The 21064-nt window shown below is 44.8% G+C and overlaps 1 protein-coding gene across 1 annotated transcript in view; it reads right to left on the bottom strand.

The window, feature by feature from the left end:
• ift74 (intraflagellar transport 74) overlaps positions 1–21064 on the bottom strand; it is a 256862-nt gene that overhangs the window by 84428 nt on the left and 151370 nt on the right. The window contains exon 13 of the mRNA XM_063047634.1: positions 6949–7002. Within this exon, the coding sequence (XP_062903704.1) occupies positions 6949–7002 (54 nt within the window). The remainder of the gene's footprint in view (positions 1–6948; positions 7003–21064) is intronic.

Below are 21064 nucleotides of genomic sequence, written 5' to 3'. Positions count from 1 at the left end.
TCTCAAGGGATATTCCACCATTGAAAAGGAATATTTGGCTATTAAGTGTACCCTTGACAGACTCCGGTACTAACTCCTTGGCAGGGAGTTTGACTTTTACACGGACCACAGAGCGTTGGCATGGATTCAGACAATGAAGGACTGTAATGCCAGAGTGGTACCTGGAGCTCCAATAAAAAAGATTAAGGAAATATTACTGCACACTATCTGCCTCGGCTGCTGAGCATCACTGCCTCAGGAGAGGAAGGTAGTAATGATACGGAGAGCACTTGGTAAACACATTCCTTACACACTCCCATTCACATACACACAAACATTGCCTTCTCATTCTGTTGCCACTGCGCTGAGAGTACGCACTTCAATGTCTTCCCTGGTATATTCTCATAATGGGTCCTGAACTGAGCTGACGCAATTGGGTTGGCTTTATGGTGCCTTTCCCACCATTCACAGCAGAATATTCCAGCTATTTAGTAATGGGGATGTGTAAATGCCTATAAGTTGTTTACATGCTGTATTTAATGTAGATACTTCTGTTTATTTTGTATTAAGGTTGCAATACCGTCCTTACACATCTGGAGAAGAAGGATGCTCACGTGAGAATGCTGTTCTTGGACTAAAGTTCAGCATTCAACACTATAATTCCATCCAGACTCGACAGGAAGCTCAGAGACATAGGCCTTGACCCTACCTTGTGCAGCTGGATCCTAGACTTCCTGTCAGATCGCCAGCAGGTGATAAGAGTGGGCTCCCTCACCTCCACCCTTCTGACTCTCAACACAGGAGTCCCTCAGGGCTGTGTACTGTCCCCTCCTTTACTCCCTGTATACCCATGTCTGTGTTGCCACCCACAGCTCTAATCTGCTAATTAAATTTGTTGACGACACTACATTGATTGGCCTAGCCTCAAACTATACAGGAAAGAAGTCATTTCTCTGACACAAAACAACCTCTCCCTCAATGTCGCAAAAACAAAGGAGCTGGTTGTGGATTACAGGAGGAACGGAGATGGGCTAACCCCTATTGACATCAATGGGGTTGAGAGGATAAACAGCTTTAAGTTCCTCGGCATCCACATCACTAAGGACCTCACGTAGTCTGTGCACACCAGTTGTGTGGTGAAAAAGGCACAACAGCGCCTCTTTCACCTCAGACAGTTGAGGAAGTTTGATATGGGCCCTCAAACACTAAGAACTTTCTACAGGGGCACAATTGAGAGCATCCTGACTGGCTGAATCACTGCCTGGTATGGGAACCGCACCTTCCTTAATCGCAGGATTCTGCAGGGGGTGGTGTGGATAGCCCAGCGCATCTCTAGTTGTGAACTTCCTATGATTCAGGACATTTACAAAGACAGGTGTGTGTGACAAGGGCCCGAAGGATCTTTGGGGACCCTAGTCACTCCAACCATGGTCTATTGCAGTTACTACCATCCAGGAAACAGTACCGTAGCATAAAAGTCAGGACAGCTTCTTCCACCAGGCGATCAGACTGATTAACTCACACTGATTTGAGTGTATTTCTATGTTACATTGACTGTTCTATTTATCATAAATTACTATGATTGTACATTGAAAATTTAGACGGAGACATAACGTAAAGATTTTTACTCCTCATGTATGTGAAGGATGTTACAAATAAAGTCAATTTGATTCAATTAATTACAAACGTACATTGCGGAGTGTATCATTTCCTAATTAACATGTAGACTCAAGTTATCTTTGTTGATAATTAAAGATGGTATATCCTAGTGTCTGAAGAAAAGCTCTTCACCCTGAGTAAGGGAGAGAAAGGAGCTGCAAGGAGTCCGCAGTAGACAAGAATAAGTATGGAGCTGTTATTGTTTACCTGGAGATATCACTTTGTAAATATTGGCATTTTTATTTAGACCATGAGATATAGGAACAGAATTAGGCCATCCGGGCCCATTCATTCTGCTCTGTCATTTCATGATGGATGATCCAATTTTCCTCTCAGCCCCAATCGCCTGCCTTCTCCCCGTATCCCTTCATGCCTTGACCAATCAAGTATCTATTTTCTGCCTTAAATATACATAAAGACTTAGCCTCTGCAGCCACCCGTGGCAATGAATTCCATAGACCAACTACTCTCTGGCTAAAGAAATTCTTTTCCATCTCCATTCTAAAAGGACGCCCCTCTATTCTGAAGCTGTGTTCTCTGGTCTTAGACTCTCCCACCATAGGAAACATCCTCTCCACATCAACTCCATCAAGGCCTTTCATCATTCGATAGGTTTCACCATCCTTGAAGACCGTGTTTGAGATCTGAAGCAGCAGCTGGATGACCTTTGGCTTGTAAAGGAGGGTGAGGAGATAATCAATTGGAGTTACAGGGAAGTAGTCACCCCTAAGTTGCAGGAGGTGAGTAGCTGGGTGACTGTCAGGAGAAGGAATGGGACACTGAGTAAACAGTTAGCATAGAGCACCCCTGTGGCCATTCCCCTCAATAATAAATATCCCATTTTGGATACTGTTGTGGGGGATGACCTCCCAAAGCAATGCCAATGGAGACCACGTTACTGGCGCTGAGCATGGGTCCATTGTGAAGAAGGGAAAGAGGGAGAAGAGGGGAGCAATAGTGATAGGGGACTCAATGGTCAGAGGAACAGACCGGAGTTTCTGTGGACAGGACACCAGGATAGTATGTTGCCTCTCAGATGTCAGGGTAAGGGTCGTCTCAGAACGAGTCCACAGCATTTTGGAGGAGGGGTGGAGAGCAGCCAGATGTCTTGGTACATACTGGTATGAATGACATAGGAAGGAAAAGTAAAGAGGTCCTGAAGAGAGAATTTAGAGACCTAGGCAGAAAGCTGAGAAGCAGGACCTTCAGGTAGTAATTTCTGCTTTGCTACCTGTGCCATGAGCCAGTGAGGGTAAAAACATGAGCAGTTACTCTATTGGGGGCATTCTATGGGCCCCCTGGTAGCAGCAGAGATACAGAGGAGCAGATTGGGAGGCAGATTTTGAAAAGGTGCAAAAGTAACAGGGTTGTTATCATGGGTGACTTTAACTTCCCTAATATTGATTGGCACCTGATTAGTTCCAAGGGTTTAGATGGGGCAGAGTTTGTTAAGTGTGTCCAGGATGGATTCCTGTCACAGTATGTGGACAGGCCGACTAGGGGGAATGCCATACTAGATCTAGTACTAGGTAATGAACCGGGTCAGGTCACAGGTCTCTCAGTGGGTGAGCATCTGGGAGACAGTGAACACCGCTCCCTGGCCTTTAGCATTATCATGGAAAAGGATAGAATCAGAGAGGACAGGAAAATTTTTAATTGGGGAAAGGCAAATTATGAGGCTATAAGGCTAGAACTTGCGGGTGTGAATTGGATGATGCTTTTGCAGGGAAATGTACTATGGACATGTGGTCGATGTTTAGAGATCTCTTGCGGGATGTAAGGGATAAATTTGTCCCGGTGAGGAAGATAAAGAATGGTAGGGTGAAGGAACCATGGGTGACAAGTGAGGTGGAAAAGCTAGTCAGGTGGAAGAAAGCAGCATACATGAGGTTTAGGAAGCAAGGACCAGATGGGTCTATTGAGGAATATAAGGAAGCAAGAAAGGAGCTTAAGAAGGGGCTGAGAAGAGCAAGAAGGGGGCATGAGAAGGCCTTGGCCAGTAGGGTAAAGAAAAACTCCAAGGCATTCTTCAATTATGTGAAGAAAAAAAGGATGACAGGAGTGAAGGTAGGACCGATTAGAGATAAAGGTGGGAAGATGTGCCTGGAGGCTGTGGAAGTGAGCGAGGTCCTCAAGGAATACTTCTCTTCGGTAGTCACCAATGAGAGGGAACTTAATGATGGTGAGGACAATATGAATGAGGTTGATGTTCTGGAGCATGTTGATATTAAGGGAGAGGAGGTACTGGAGTTGTTAAAATACATTAGGACAGATAAGTCCCCGGGGCCTGACAGAATATTCCCCAGGCTGCTCCACAAGGTGAGAGAAGAGATTGCTGAGCCTCTGGCTAGGATCTTTATGTCCTCGTTGTCCACGGGAATGGTACCGGAGGATTGGAGGGAGGTGAATGTTGTTCCCTTGTTCAAAAAAGGTAGTAGGGATAGTCCGGGTAATTATAGAGCAGTGCACCTTGCGTCTGTGGTGGGAAAGCAGTTGGAAAAGATTCTTAGAGATAGGATCTATAGGCATTTAGAGAATCATGGTCTGATCAAGGACAGTCAGCATGGCTTTGTGAAGGGCAGATCATGTCTAACAAGCCTGATAGAGTTCTTTGAGGAGGTGGCCAGGCATATAGATGAGGGTAGTGCAGTGGATGTGATCTATATGGATTTCAGTAAGGCATTTGACAAGGTTCCACATGGTAGGCTTATTCAGAAAGTCAGAAGGCATGGGATCCAGGGAAGTTTGGCCAGGTGGATTCAGAATTGGCTTGCCTGCAGAAGGCAGAGGATGGTGGTGGAGGGAGTACATTCAGATTGGAGGATTGTGACTGGTGGTGTCCCACAAGGATCTGTTCTGGGACCTCTACGTTTTGTGATTTTTATTAACGACCTGGATGTGGGGGTAGAAGGGTGGGTTGGCAAGTTTGCAGACGACACAAAGGTTGGTGGTGTTGTAGATAGTGTAGAGGATTGTCAAAGATTGCAGAGAGACATTGATAGGATGCTTAAGTGGGCTGAGAAGTAGCAGATTGAGTTCAACCCAGAGAAGTGTGAGGTGGTACACTTTGGAAGGACAAACTCCAAGGCAGAGTACAAAGTAAATGGCAGGATACTTGGTAGTGTGGAGGAGCAGAGGGATCTCGGGGTACATGTCCACAGATCCCTGAAAGTTGCCTCACAGGTGGATAAGGTAGTTAGGAAAGCTTATGGGGTGTTAGCTTTCATATGTTGAGGGATAGAGTTTAAGAGTCGCAAGGTAATGATGCAGCTCTATAAAACTCTGGTTAGGCCACACTTGGAGTACTGTGTCCAGTTCTGGTCACCTCACTATAGGAAGGCTGTGGAAGCATTGGAAAGGGTGCAGAGGAGATTTACCAGGATGCTGCCTGGTTTAGAAAGTATGCATTCTGATCAGAGATTAAGGGAGCTAGGGCTTTATTCTTTGGAGAGAAGGAGGATGAGAGGAGACATGATAGAGGTGTACAAGATAATAAGAGGAATAGATAGAGTGGATAGCCAGTGCCTCTTCCCCAGGGCACCACTGCTCAATACAAGAGGACATCGCTTTAAGGTAAGGGGTGGGAAGTTCAAGGGGGATATTAGAGGAAGGTTTTTTACTCAGAGAGTGGTTGGTGCGTGGAATGCACTGCCTGAGTCAGTGGTGGAGGCAGATACAATAGTGAAGTTTAAGAGACTACTAGACAGGTATATGGAGGAATCTAAGGTGGGGGCTTATATGGGAGGCAGGGTTTGAGGGTCGGCACAACATTGTGGGCCGAAGGGCCTGTACTGTGCTGTACTATTCTATGGTCTATGTTTCTTCTGCCTCTCTCCCTTCTCGAAGAGTGGATGACATTTGCAATTCTGCAATCTCCGGAACCATTCCAGAATCTAGTGATTCTTGATAGATCATTACTAATGCCTCCACGATCTCTTCAGCCGCCTCCTTTAGCACTCTGGGGTGCACACCATCTGGTCCAGGGGTATTATTTACTTTCAGGCCTTTCAGTTTCCAAAGAACCTTCTCTCTAGTTATGGTAACTTCACATACTTTCTGGCCCCTACACCTAAAACTTCCACCATATTGCCAGTGTCTTTCACAGTGATGACTCATGCAAAATATTTATTCAGTCTGTCCGCCATTTTATTGTCCTCCATCACTACCTCTCCAGCATCCTTTTCCAGTGGTCCGATATCCACTCTCACCTCTCTTTTATACTTTATGTAACTGAGAAAACTTCTGGTATCCTCTTTAATATTATTGGCTAGCTTACTTTCATATTCCAGCTTTAACTTCTTAATGACATTTTTAGTTGCCTGTTAGTTTTTAAAAGCTTCCAACCCACTAACTTCTCACTAATTATTGCTCTATTATATGCACTCTCTTTGACTTTATGTTGGCTTTGACTTTCCTTGTTAGCCGTGGTTATGTTTTCTTTCCTTTAGAATACTTTTTCTTTGGAATGTATGTACTGTACCCAGTGCCTTCCAAATAGCTTCCACAAATTCCAGCCATTGCTACTCTACTCTGGGCTCTCACAACCAGACAATGTAACAGTTTCTTCCCCCAAGCCATCAGACTCCTCAATACCCAGAGCGTGGACTGACACCAACCTACTGCCCTCTACTGAGCCTATTGTCTTGTTTATTGTTTATTGTAATGCCTGCACTGTTTCATGCACTTTATGCAGTCCTGGGTAGGTCTATAGTCCAGTGTAGTTTTTGTGTTGTTTTACGTAGTTCAGTGTAGTTTTTGTATGGTTTCACAGAGCACCATGGTCCTGAAAAACTTTGTCTCATTTTTACTGTGTGCTGTACCAGCAGTTATGGTCGAAATGACAATAAAAAGTGACTTGACTTGACTTGATTATCAAAGTACATATATGTCATCATGGGCAACCCTGATATTTGTTTTCCTGAAGGCATACTCAGTAAATCCAATAACCATAATAGAAACAATAGCTTGTCCTTGAATAAAGGCACAATATCAGTCATCCTTCAACGTTCTGGTACCAAACCTATGGTTAACAAAGATTTAAAAAATCTCTGCAAGGCCCACAATATTCTGTTCTTCTGCTTCACACAATATTCTAGGATATACTTGGTCAGGTACTGAGTAATTATGAAACTTAAAACTCTGCAAGCATAATGAATGAGATGGTTAACAAAACCCACAATATACTTTGCAAGTGGTTATCCTTGTCACCTTGCATTTCCACGAAGGTTAAATAATGTTAAACAATTTCTATCCTGATTTAACAATCAATTTGGAAAGCACAGGCTAAAATGCATATATTATCAAACTTACCATCCATTGTTTCTTCTCTTTTCTTCAGCTCTTTGTACTTTTGATTGCGCTCTCCTAAGAAAATGATAGCCAGTCTGTCATTCACTTCACATCAATAACTAATGTAAAACAAAATATTTCCTCTGTGGCAATGCCCTGCAATGCATAGGTTGTGCAACATACACATTTTCTTTTTGCTGGTTCTGTGGGAGTAAGTTCATTGGACTGACAGGCATTTCAGGAAGTCTTTCTCAATGAACAAATATAACAGGCCATTAAATAACTGTTTTAAGAGCTGGGGTGTTGGATTTTAAGAAGGATCTCCTGGTCTGGATGGATGACTGAAGATGGGTGGGTACATTTGAGCCACCAGGAATAAAACAATGTTGGACATGCTAGTCGAAAATTTTACCACCTGGCCACGCCAAGAATTCTGAAAGCTCACTGACGCTGTTATAGAAAATAATAATCAAAGTTCCAGACAGAAGTACGTAAGAGGTCATACTTTTATTCACTTATATCAAAAAAATCTATCACGACTTTTGTGGTTTGGCGACCAGCAACAGTTTAATCTTGCAGTAAAACTAAATCAATAAATAATTTCTGCACAGCAAAAATCATGAAACATAAAGCTCCAACTATCAACCCAAATTCCAAACTATCGTATATCTTAAAACTGAGGAATATGATGTGCAACTGAGCATCTATAGTGAAACAAGATTTAAAGAAAAAGTTGTTAAGTCAGAAAATGCCACTTACAGGTCAGCAGATCAATGTAATACAGAATGTAACACAATAATGTAACATAGTAATTTATCAAGGATAGCATACTTGAAATGTACAATATGATTTCCTTGTTTTACATCCCGACTGAAATGCTTCAAAATCATCATATTTTTGGTGGTATTTTGGTTCCAACTCAGAAACAATTGACAAAAGTCTAAAGGAGAAAGTTCCATCCACATTCCTGATCAAACAAAAAGCCTCTGTGATAAAAGAACATGAGATACAGGAGCAGAATTAGGCCATTTTGCCCATCGAGTCTGCTTCACCATTTCATCATGGCTGATCTAATTTTCCTCTCAGCCTCAATCTCCTGCCTTCTCCCCATATCCCTTCATGCCCCTGACCAATCAAGAATCTATATTGTTGGTCTTCTGATTTTTTTTTAACTTAGCAATTGCTCCGCCATTAATTACAAAGGCAATAAAAATATGCATGCAGTCAGCAACTCTACCATGGAAATATTACCTAATCTACATAAAATATATGAATTCAGGGGGTGAGAGGGAGCAATTACCAGAAGATCAAGAAATCGATGTTCACGCCATCAGGTTGGAGGCTACCTAAACTTCTCCAATTTCCGGTAATTGCCCTCCCTTCATATTCCCCATTTCATTTCACTCTCTCAGTTTATCTCCTTACCTGCCCATCAACTTCCTCTGGTGCTCCTCCCCCTTTCCCTTTCTACCATAGCCTTCTGTCCTCTCCTATCAGGTTCCCCCTTCTCCAGTCCTTTATCTCTTTCATCAATCAACTTCCCAGCTCTTTACCTCATCCCTTCCCCTCTCCAGGTTTCACCTAACACCTATTACCTTGTATTTTTTCCTCCCCTCTTTCCCCAACTTCTCATCTTTTTTTCCCCCAGTCCTGATGAAGGATCTTGGCCTGAAATGATGACTGTTCACTCTTTTCCATACGTGCTGCCTGGCCGGCTGAATTCTCCCAGCATTTGTGTTGATTGCAGTGAAGAAGAGTATCAAGGATTGCAGTGGGATCTTGATTAGCTGCGTAGGTGGGTAGAGAAGTGGCCAATAGAATTTAACTCAGCTAAGTGCAAAGTGTTACACTTTGGAAGGACAAAGCAAGGTAGGGCCTTGGGTGCAGAGGGAGTACAGGTGCATAGTTCCCTTAAAGTGGTTTTATGGAGGTAGACAAGGCAATGAAGAAGGCTTTTTTCTGCGGGGGAGGGGTTGGGGATTTGTTGTTATTGTCACTGTTTTTTCCCTGTGGTGAAGGGCAGGGGATTTAATGCTATTGTCGCTGCTTTATTCTGTGGCGGAGGGGTGGAGAGTTTTGGGGTTTGTGAGTATTGTTTCTTTTTCTTTTTTGTGCAGGTGGGGGGGGAGCTAATATCTTTTCTTTCAACAACACACATGATCTTTCTGTATTTCATGGCTATCTGGAGAAGACAAATATCAAAGTTATATTGTAAATGCATACTTCGACAATAAAATGAACCTTGAACCTTTGACCATTAAAGCTTTTTGGCAGGCTAGCCTTCATCAGTCAGGACACTGAATATAAAAGTTGGAGGGTTTTATTGTGATTGTACAAAGCCTTTGGTAAGGCCACACTTGGAGTACTGTGTTCTGGTTAGCTCCGTCTATTGTAGGAAGGATGCAAAAAAGATTTATAAGGAAGTTGGCACAACTGCATAGACTGAGTTATAGGGGGAGAAATCTGATGGGCTGGGCCTTTACTCCTTGGAGCGTAAGAGACCTGAGGAATGATTTCAGAGAGGGCATAAATAGGGTGATCAGTCTTTTTCCAGTATTAGGCATCAAAAACAAGAGGACTTATTTTTCAGATGGTGGTGAAATGTTTTATAAGAATCTGAAGGGCAATCTTTTTATACTTCAAATGATAGACATATAGAACCAGCTGCCAGAGAAATGGCTGAACCAGTACATTAAGAAGTACGAGGGGTGATTGGTAAGTTCGTGGTCTAAGGTAGAAGGAAGCACATTTATTTTTCAACATAGTGCCCTCCTACATTTACACACTTAGTCCAGTGGTCGTGGAGCATACAGATCTTGTACCTCCAGAAAGTGTCCACAGCATGGCTGATTGATAAGTTCGTGGCCATAGGCAGAAGGAGATGAGTTATACAGCTCTCATTACATGCACATGCAGTTCAACTCTTTGAGTGATTATGCGGAAAGTTTGAAGTTAATAACTCAACTCCTTCTACCTTAGGTCACGAACCTATTAATCATCCCTGATGAGTTATTAACTGATGAGTTATTAACTTCAAACTTTCTGCATAATCACTCAAAAAGTTGAACTACATGTGCATGTAACCAGAGCCGTATAACTCATCTCTTTCTACCTTAGGCCACGAACTTATAAATCACCACTTATCGGTGCATTGGTAAAGGTGTGACAAGAGTTTAGAGGGATATAGGTTAAGTGCTATGAAATGGGATTTCCTTGGCATAGACAAATATTGTCCTCAATCATTCCTCAAGCTTACTTTATTTACTGGTGCACAAGAACAACTTGCCCGTCACCAAATTGTTCTAAAGTTTGAACAAAGGAATGCCATTTTTATACAGAAATAGTCTAGTTTGATACAGCAATTGATCCATTTGAAATTTGTGTACTTCTGAATCCCACCTTTTGCATATCTGAGTAATATACATAATACATATTTTGGGTGCAAATAATGAATGAAATCTACTTATTAAAGGCCATTAATACTTCAGAATTGGACAGCTCTCCAATAGTAAGTGTTGCCCTAGAAATCTTCATTTCCATCTTTATCTTGTGACCTTAGTATACTTAGTGACCTTAGTTCCCAGGTTTGAACAGAAAAGCTGTACAAAGAAGAGCTAGACTTTCAAGGGCATTGTTCAGAGTGGATGACTGCACCATGTCTGAAAACTGTCTCTGTTATCTTATCATCATGGCTCTTGTCTTTTTGAAAATCTGCACTCAGAACAGACTATACAAAGGGGTGTCCGGCTCTCAAAGGTTTTGTACAGCTTGAAACCGTACAGCATCTGCACTCAGTTCTGTCCGCAAAAGTGTGGTTTGGGACAAGCTGTTTTCTGGCAAAGGTGGACTTGGTAAGTGGGAGGTTTTCAAAAGTGGCATTGTCAGAGTGCAAAGCTTATATGTGTCTGTCAGAATAAAAGGTAGGTAACAGCTTAAGGAACCTCGGTTTTCAAGGGATATTGAAGCACTGGTTAAGAAAAAAAAGGTGCATTGCAGGTATAGGTAGGTAGGAACAATTGAGGAACTTACAAAAGAAATCAAGAAGGTTAAAAGGAGGCAACACACACAAAAACTGCTGGTGAACGCAGCAGGCCGGGCAGCATCTATAGGAAGAGGTACGGTCGACGTTTCAGGCCGAGACCCTTCGTCAGGACTAACTGAAAGAAGAGATAGTAAGAGATTTGAAAGTGGGAGGGGGGAGGGGGAGATCAGAAATGATAGGAGAAGACAGGAGGGGGAGGGATGGAGCTAAGAGCTAGAAAATTGATTGGCAAAAGGGATACGAGGCTGGAGAAGGGAGAGCATCATGGGATGGGTGGCCTAGCGAGAAAGAAAGAGGGTGGGAAAGCCCAGAGGATGGGCAAGGAGTTATAGTGAGAGGGACAGAGGGAGAAAAAAAAAGAGAAAAAAAGGGAAATGAATGAATGAATAACTAAACAAATAAATAAATAAATAAATAAGGGATGGGGTACGAAGGGGAGGTGGGGCATTAATGTAAGTTAGGGAAGTCAACGTTCATGCCATCAGGTTGGCGGCTACCCAGACAGAATATAAGGTGTTGTTCCTCTAACCTGAGTGTGGCTTCATCTTGACAGTAGAGGAGGCCGTGGATAGACATATCAGAATGGGAATGGGACGTGGAATTAAAATGTATGGCCACTGGGAGATCCTATGTTCTCTGGCGGACAGAGCATAGGTGATCAGCAAAACGGTCTCCCAGACTGTGTCTAGTCTCGCCAATATATAGAAGGCCGCATCGGAAGCACCAGACACAGTATGTCACCCCAGCTGACTCACAGGTGAAGTGTCGCCTCACCTGGAAAGACTGTCTAGGGTCCTGAATGGTGGTGAGGGAGGAAGTGTAAGGGCATGTGTAGCACTTGTTCCACTTACAAGCATAAGTGCCAGGAGGGAGATCGGTGGGAAGGGATGGGGGGGCAGGGGGGCAAATGGACAAGGGAGTTGCGTAGGGAGCGATCCCTGTGGAAAGCGGAAGGCGGGGGGAGGGAAAGATGTGCTTAGTGGTGGGATCCCATTGGAGGTGGCGGAAGTTACAGAGAATTATATGTTGGACCCAGAGGCTGGTGGGGTGGTACGTGAGGACAAGGGGAACCCTATTCCTAGTGGGGTGGCGATAGGATGGGGTGAGAGCAGATGTGCATGAAATGGGAGAGATGCATTTGAGAGCAGAGTTGATGGTGGAGGAAGGGAAGCCCCTTTCTCTAAAAAAGGACATCTCCTTTGTCTTGGAACTAAAAGCCTCATCCTGAGAGTAGATGCGGTGGAGATGGAGGAATTGCGAGAAGGGGATGGCATTTTTGCAAGAGACAGGTTGGGAAGGGGAATAGTCCAGGTAGCTGTGAGAGTCCGTAGGCTTACAGTAGACATCAGTAGATAAGCTGTCTCTAGAAACAGAGACAGAAATATCAAGAAAGGGAAGGGAGGTTTCGGAAATGGACCAGGTAAACTTGAGGGCAGGGTAAAAGTTGGAGGCAAAGTTAATGAAGTCAACGAGCTGAGCATGCGTGCAGGAAGCAGCGCCAATGCAGTCATCGATGTAGCAAAGGAAAATTGGGGGACAGATACCAGAATAGGTTTGGAACATAGATTGTTCCACAAAGCCAACAAAAAGACAGGCAGAGCTGGGACCCATATGGGTTTCCATGGCTACACCTTTAGTTTGGAGGAAGTAGGAGGAGCCAAAGGAAAAATTATTAAGAGTAAGGACTAATTCCACCAGACGGAGGAGAGTGGTGGTAGAGAGGAACTGGTTAGGTCTGGAATCCAAAAAGAAGCGGACAGCTTTGAGACCTTCCTGGTGGGGGATGGAGGTAAAAAGGAACTGGACATCCATGGTGAAAATAAAATGGTGGGGGCCAGGGAACTTAAATTCATTGAAAAAATTCAGAGCCTGAGAAGCGTCACGAACATAGGTGGGAAGAGATTGAACAAGGGGGGATAAAACAGTGCCGAGGTATGCAGAAATGAGTTCAGTGGGGCAGAAGCAAGACAATGGGCCTACCTGGACAGGCAGGTTTGTGGATCTTCGGTAGGAGGTAGAAACGGGAAGTGCAGGGTGTGGGAACTATAAGGTTTGTAGCAGTGGATGGGAGATCCCCTGAGCTGAGCTGATAAGAGATTCCTCTTCCTACCCTGTCTCTTGAAAAAGTGCCATCCGCTTCTCGCAATTCCTCCATCTCCACAGCATCTCCCCTCCTCTCCCCTCCATTCCACTCTCCCCTCCTACCCCTCCTCACAGTCCCCCACCCTGCTCTCATGACTATACCCCTTCCCCACAAGAAACCATCACGGTGGGCTTCACAGCTGAACAGGTGAGAAGACAGCTGAAACGTCTCAACCTAAGCAAGGCTACAGGACCGGATGGTGTCAGTACCAGGGTGCTCAAAGCCTGTGCCCCTCAGCTATGTGGAGTACTTCGCCATGTGTTCAACCTGAGCCTGAGGCTCCGGAGGGTTCCTGTACTGTGGAAGACATTCTGCCTCGTCCCTGTGCCGAAGACGCCACGCCCCAGCGACCTCAATGACTACAGACCGGTGGCATTGACCTCCCACATCATGAAGACCCTGGACAGACTTGTTCTGGAGCTGCTCCGACCTATGGTCAGGCCACACTTAGATCCCCTCCAGTTCGCCAACCAGCCCCGACTAGGAGTTCAGGATGCCATCGTCTACCTGCTGAACCGTGTCTACGCCCACCTGGACAAGCCAGTGAGCACTGTGAGGGTCATGTTTTTTGACTTCTCCAGTGTGTTCAACACCATCCACCTGCTCTGCTGGGGGAGAAGCTGACAGCGATGCAGATGGATGCTTCCCTGATGTCATGGATTCTTGATTACCTGACTGGCAGACTACAGTACATGTGCTTGTGTCTGACAGAGTGATCAGCAGCACTGGGGCTCCACAGGGGACTGTCTTGTCTCCCTTTCTCTTCACCATTTACACCTCGGACTTCAACTACTGCACAGAGTCTTGTCATAGAACATAGAATAGTACAGCACATTACAGGCCCTTCAGCCCACAATGTTGTGCCGACCCTCAAACCCTGCCTCCCATATAACCCCCCACCTTAAATTCCTCCATATACCTGTCTAGTAGTCTCTTAAACTTCACTAGTGTATCTGCCTCCACCACTGACTCAGGCAGTGCATTCCACGCACCAACCACTCTCTGAGTAAAAAACCTTCCTCTAATACCCTCCTTGAACTTCCCACCCCTTATCTTAAAGCGATGTCCTCTTGTATTGAGCAGTGGTGCCCTGGGGAAGAGGCGCTGGCTATCCACTCTATCTATTCCTCTTATTATCTTGTACACTTCTATCATGTCTCCTCTCATCCTCCTTCTCTCCAAAGAGTAAAGCCCTAGCTCCCTTAATCTCTTATCATGATGCATACTTTCTAAAACAGGCAGCGTCCTGGTAAATCTCCTCTGCACCCTTTCCAATGCTTCCACATCCTTCCTATAGTGAGGTGACCAGAACTGGACACAGTACTCCAAGTGTGGCCTAACCAGAGTTTTACAGAGCTGCATCATTACATCGCGGCTCTTAAACTCTATCCCTCAACTTATGAAAGCCAACACCCCATAAGCTTTCTTAACTACCCTATCCACCTGTGAGGCAACTTTCAGGGATCTGTGGACATGTACCCCGAGATCCCTCTGCTCCTCCACACTACCAAGTATCCTGCCATTTACTTTGTACTCTGCCTTGGAGTTTGTCCTTCCAAAGTGTACCACCTCACACTTCTCCGGGTTGAACTCCACCTGCCACTTCTCAGCCCACTTCTGCATCCTATCAGTGTCTCTCTGCAATCTTTAACAATCCTCTACACTATCTACAACACCACAAAACTTTGTGTCGTCTGCAAACTTGCCAACCCACCCTTCTACCCCCACATCCAGGTCGTTAATAAAAATCATGAAAAGTAGAGGTCCCAGAACAGATCCTTGTGGGATACCACCAGTCACAATCCTCCAATCTGAATGTACTCCCTCCACCACCACCCTCTGCCTTCTGCAGGCAAGCCAATTCTGAATCCACCTGGCCAAACTTCCCTGGATCCCATGCCTTCTAACTTTCTGAATAAGCTTATCATGTGGAACCTTCTCAAATGACTTACTAAAATCCATATAGATCACATCCACTACACTACCCTCATCTATATGCCTGGTCACCTCCTCAAAGAACTCTATCAGGCTTGTTAGACACGATCTGCCCTTCACAAAGCCATGCTGACTGTCCTTGATCAGACCATGATTCTCTAAATGCCTATAGATCCTATCTCTAAGAATCTTTTCCAACAGCTTTCCCACCACAGACGTAAGGCGCACTGGTCTATAATTACCCGGACTATCCCTACTACCTTTTTTGAACAAGGGGACAACACTCGCCTTCCTCCAATCCTCCGGTACTATTCCCGTGGACAACGAGGACATAAAGATCCTAGCCAGAGGCTCAGCAATCTCTTCTCTCACCTCGTGGAGCAGCCTGGGGAATATTCCGTCAGGCCCCGGAGTCTTATCTGTCCTAATGTATTTGAACAACTCCAACACCCCCTCTCCCTAAATAACAACATGCTCCAGAACATCAACCTCATTCATATTGTCCTCACCATCATTAAGTTCCCTCTCATTGGTGAATACCGAAGAGAAGTATTCATTGAGGACCTCGCTCACTTCCACAGCCTCCAGGCACATCTTCCCACCTTTATCTCTAATCGGTCCTACCTTCACTCCTGTCATCCTTTTTTTCTTAATTGAAGAATGCCTTGGGGTTTTCCTTTACCCAATTCGCCAAGGCCTTCTCTTGCCCCCTTCTTACTCTTCTCAGCCCCTTCTTAAGCTCCTTTCTTGCTTCCCTATATTCCTCAATAGACCCAAATGATCCTTGCTTCCTAAACCTGATGTATGCGGCCTCCTTCCACCTGACTAGATTTTCCACCTCACTTGTCACCCACTTGTCTCCCTACCATTCTTTATCTTCCTCACTGGGATAAATTTACCCCTAACATCCCGCAAGAGATCTCTAAACATCGACCACATGTCCATAGTACATTTCCCTGCAAAAACGTCATCCCAATTCACACCCGCAAGTTCTAACCTTATAGCCTCATAATTTGCCTTTCCCCAATTAAAAATTTTCCTGTCCTCTTTGATTCTATCCTTTTCCATGACAATGCTAAAGGCCAGGGAGCGGTGTTCACTGTCCCCCAGATGCTCACCCACTGAGAGACCTATGACCTGACCCAGTTCATTACCTAGTACTAGATCTAGTATGGCATTCCCCCTGGTCGGCCTGTCCACATACTGTGACAAGAATCCGTCCTGGACACAGTTAAAAACATCTTCAGAAGTTTTCGAATGACTCTGCCATAGATGGATGCATCAGCAAGGGAGATGAGGCTGAGTACAGGGCTACGGCAGGAAACTTTGTCACATGGTGTGAGCAGAATTATCTGCAGCTTAATGTGAAAAAGACTAAGGAGCTGGTGGTAGACCTGAGGAGAGCTAAGGTACCGGTGACCCCTGTTTCCATCCAGGGGGTCAGTGTGGACATGGTGGAGGATTACAAATACCTGGGGATACGAATTGACAATAAACTGGACTGGTCAAAGAACACTGAGGCTGTGTACAAGAAAGGTCAGAGCCGTCTCTATTTGCTGAGGAGACTGAGGTCCTTTAACATCTGCCGGACGATGCTGAGGATGTTCTACGAGTCTGTGGTGGCCAGTGCTATCATGTTTGCTGTTGTGTGCTGGGGCAGCAGGCTGAGGGTAGCAGACACCAATAGAATCAACAAACTCATCCGTAAAGCCAGTGATATTGTGGGGATGGAACTGGACTCTCTCATGGTGGTGTCTGAAAAGAGCATGCTGTCTAAGTTGCATGCCATCTTGGTTAATGTTTCCCATCCACTACATAATGTACTGGGTGGCACAGGAGTACATTCAGCCAGAGACTCATTCCACCGAGATGCAGCACAGAGCGTCATAGGAAGTCATTCCTGCCTGTGGCCATCAAACTTTACAACTCCTCCCTTGGAGGGTCAGACACCCTGAGCCAATAGGCTGGTCCTGGACTTATTTCATAATTTACTGGCATAATTTACATATTACTATTTAACTATTTATGGTTCTATTACTATTTATTATTTATGGTGCAACTGTAACAAAAACCAATTTCTCCCGGGATCAATAAAGTATGAGTATGACTATGACTATGACTATGACTATGACTATCTGCTCTCAGGATGAGGCTTTTAATTCCAGGATGAAGGAGACGTCCTCCTTTTTTAGAGAAAGGGGCTTCCCTTCCTCCACCATCAACTCTGCTCTCAAATGCATCTCTCCCATTTCACACATATCTGCTCTCACTCCATCCTCCGGCTACCCCACTAGGAATAGGGTTCCCCTTATCCTCACCTATCACCCCACCAGCCTCGGGGTCCAATATATAATTCTCCGTAACTTCCGCCACCTCCAACGAGATCCCACCACTATGCACATCTTTCTCTCCCCCCCCCCACTTTCTGCTTTCCGCAGGGATCGCTCCCTGCACGATTCCCTTGTCTATTCGTCCCCCCCCCCATCCCTTCCCACTGATCTCCCTCCCGGCACTTATCCTTGCAAGCAGAACAAGAGCTACACATGCCCTTACACTTCCTCTCTCACCACCATTCAGAGCACCAGATAGTCTTTCCAGGTGAGGAGACACTTCACCTGTGAGTTGGCTGGGGTGATATACTGCGTCCGGTGCTCCCGATGTGGCCTTCTATATATTGGCAAGACCCGACGCAGGCTGGGAGACTGTTTTGCTGAACACCTACGCTCTGTCTGCCAGAGGAAGCAGGATCTCCCAGTGGCCACACATTTTAATTCCATGTCCCATTCCCATTCTGATATGCTATCCACGGCCTCCTCTCCTGTCAAGATGAAGCCACACTTGGGTTGGAGGAACAACACCTTATATTCTGTCTGGGTAGCCTCCAAGCTGATGGCATGAACATTGACTTCTCTAACTTACGTTAATGCCCCACCTCTCCTTCATACCCCATCCTCTATTTATTTATTTATTCATTCATGCATTCATTTCCCTTTTTTTCCTCTCTTTTTTCTCCCTCTGTCCCTCTCACTATAACTCCTTGCCCATCCTCTGGGCTTTCCCCCCCTCCCCCTTTCTTTCTCCCTAGGCCTCCCGTCCCATGATCCTCTCCCTTCTCCAGCCTCGTATCCCTTTTGCCAATCAATTTTCCAGCTCTTAGCTCCATCCCTCCCCCTCCTGTCTTCTCCTATCATTTCTGATCTCCCCCTCCCCCTCCCACTTTCAAATCTCTTACTACCTCTTCTTTCAGTTAGTCCTGATGAAGGGTCTTGGCCCAAAATGTCGACTGTACCTCTTCTTAAAGATGCTGCCTGGCCTGCTGCGTCCACCAGCATTTTTTGTGTGCGTTGCCTGAACTACCAGTATCTGCAGATTTCCTCGTGTTTGCAGGCTAAAAGGAGGCATAAGGTTGCCCTAGCAGAAAATGTGAAAGCAGACCCTATGAGATTCCACAAATTGCAAGGGACAAAACTGGTCCTCTGGGAGATCAGAATGGTATTCCATAGGTAGAGTTAAGAGATAGGGGACATCATAAATGAAATTTTTGCATCTGTATTTATACAGGAGACAGACAGAGTCTTTAGAAGTGAGGCCATACTGAGTCCATTGTTGTTTGTCATCTATATCAACGATCTGGATGATAATGTAGTTAACTGAACCAGAAATTTTGTGAATGACACCAAGATTGGGAGTGTAGTGGACAGCGAGAAAGGCTACCATGGCTTACAGTGGGATCTGGACCAGCTAGTAAAATGGGCTGATATTGGCAGATGGAATTTAATGCAGACAAGTGCAAAGTCTTGCCTTTCGACAGGACCAACCAGGTTAGGTCTTGTACAGTAAACAGTAGGGCACTGAGGAGTTCAGTAGAACAAAGGGATCTGCGATCACAGGTCCATAATTCATTGAAACTGGTGGCACAGGTAGATGGGTTCGTAAGGAATGCATTTGGCACACTGGCCTTTGTAGATGAAAGTACTGAGTACTGGAAATGGGATGTTACGTTGAAGTTGTATAGGACATTGGTGAGGCCTAATTTGGAGTGTAGTTTTGGTTGCTTACCTACAGGACAGATGAAAATAAGGTTGAAAGTGACGTTGCATAGACTAGGACTTTCCAAAGCCATATGTGTCAGTAGGTTATTTGATCACATAAATGTAATAGGGAGACATGAACTCATTGCCTGGAATGTGGAAGATTGATTGTTGACTGAATCGAGGTATATACACAAGATCATGAGGTCATAAACAGGGTGAAAGTACATAGTTTGTTTTTCCATGAAGTGGGTGCTAAATACAAGAGGGCACAGGTTTTAGAAAAAGGTGAGAGATTTAAAATGGACATCAGGGGCAGCTTGGTATGCTGTTTCCATACCATGCTGTAATGCAGCTTAAAGTCTGATTGAAGCAGGTGGGAAGCTCAAACTGCCGAAACGAGAGGTTAAGGATCTCAATGAATACTCCAGCCTGTTGATCGCACAGCTCTTTCGTACTTGGCCAGGTTCACCCTCCTGAAGACTGTTCACACATTGGCTTCAAAGTCTGAAATCGCAAGATTACTAGGGGCTGTGCGATTTTGTAATAGTTCCTCCATGTTTTGACGGTCAAAGTGAGCACAGAAGGCATTGAGCTCATCTGGAAGCGAAGCCCTGTTGTCACTTTACTTTATAAGAGGTGAGAGCATTCAAGCCTTGTCATAACTGTCGATCATCCTTCATTGTATCAAGTTTTATATGGAGTTTCCACTTCACCTGTCAGATGGCTTTCCAGACATTGTACCTGGACCTCTTGTAACTTTCTTGTCACCAGACATGAATGCCTCTGACCTGGCCCTCAGCAGACTGTGCATCTCATGGTTCATCCAGGAATTCTGGTTGGGGAAGAGTGAATGATTTTGTGTGTACACACTCATCTACAACTGTTTTAATGAGGTCCATGACAACCATCCTGCATTCATTCAGACACAGTGATGGAATTTTGTATAGTTCTGGATCATCGGTCCTGAATGTCATAGGTCTAGCCCTCAGCAGACTATGAGTCTCCTGGTTCATCCATGGCTTTTGGGCATGTCCAGTATGTTGTTGAAGACATGTACTCATCTACACAAGTCTTGATGAAGTCAGTGAAAACTGTGACATTTTCCATAAGATTTAGGAGCAGAATTAGGCCATTTAGCCCATCACATCTGTTCCATCAGTTCATCATGGCTGATCCAATTTTCTTCCCAGCCCTAATCTCCTGTCTTCTCCCCCAATCTCTTCATACTCTAACCAATTAAGAATCTATCAACCACTGCCTTAAATATACGTAAAGACTTGGTCTCTGCAGCTGCCTGTGGCAAAGAATTCCACAGATTCACCACTCTCTGGCTAAAGAAATTCCTCCTCATCTCTGTTCTGAAGACACTCCTCTATTCTGAGGCTGTGTCCTCTGGTCTTAGACTCTCAAACCATAGGAAACATCCTCCCCACATCCACTTTATCAAGACCTTTCACCATTCAATAGGTTTCAATGATGTCAGCCCTCATTCTTCTGAATTCCAGTGAATACAGGCCCAGAGCCATCACACACTTTTCATATGACAAGCCATTTAATCCTGGAATTATTTTTGTGAACCTTCTTTCAACCTTCTCCAGTTTCAGCACATCCTTTCTAAGGTAAGGGACTCAAAACTGCTCACAATACTCCAAGTGAGGCCTCACCAGTGCTTTCTAAAGTTTCAACATCACATCCTTTCTTTTATATTCTAGTCCCCTTGTAATGAATGCTAATGTTGCATTTGCCTTCCTCACCACAGACTCAACCCACAAATTAAACCTTGGGGAATCCTGCACAAGGACTCCCAAATCCCTTTGCACCTCAGTTTTTTTGTATTTTCTCTCCATTTAGAAAATAGTCAACCCTTAAATTTCTTCTACTAAAGCGCATGACCATACACTTTCCAACACTGTATTTCAACTGCCATTTCTTTGCCTATTCTCCTAATCTGTCTCAGACCTTCTGTAGCCTCTCTACTTCCTC

This window comes from Mobula hypostoma, chromosome 5 (assembly GCF_963921235.1).
Source record: "Mobula hypostoma chromosome 5, sMobHyp1.1, whole genome shotgun sequence".
Taxonomy (NCBI): domain Eukaryota; kingdom Metazoa; phylum Chordata; class Chondrichthyes; order Myliobatiformes; family Myliobatidae; genus Mobula; species Mobula hypostoma.
Note: the sequence above shows the minus strand (reverse complement) of the source record. Positions and strands in the feature narration are given on the sequence as shown.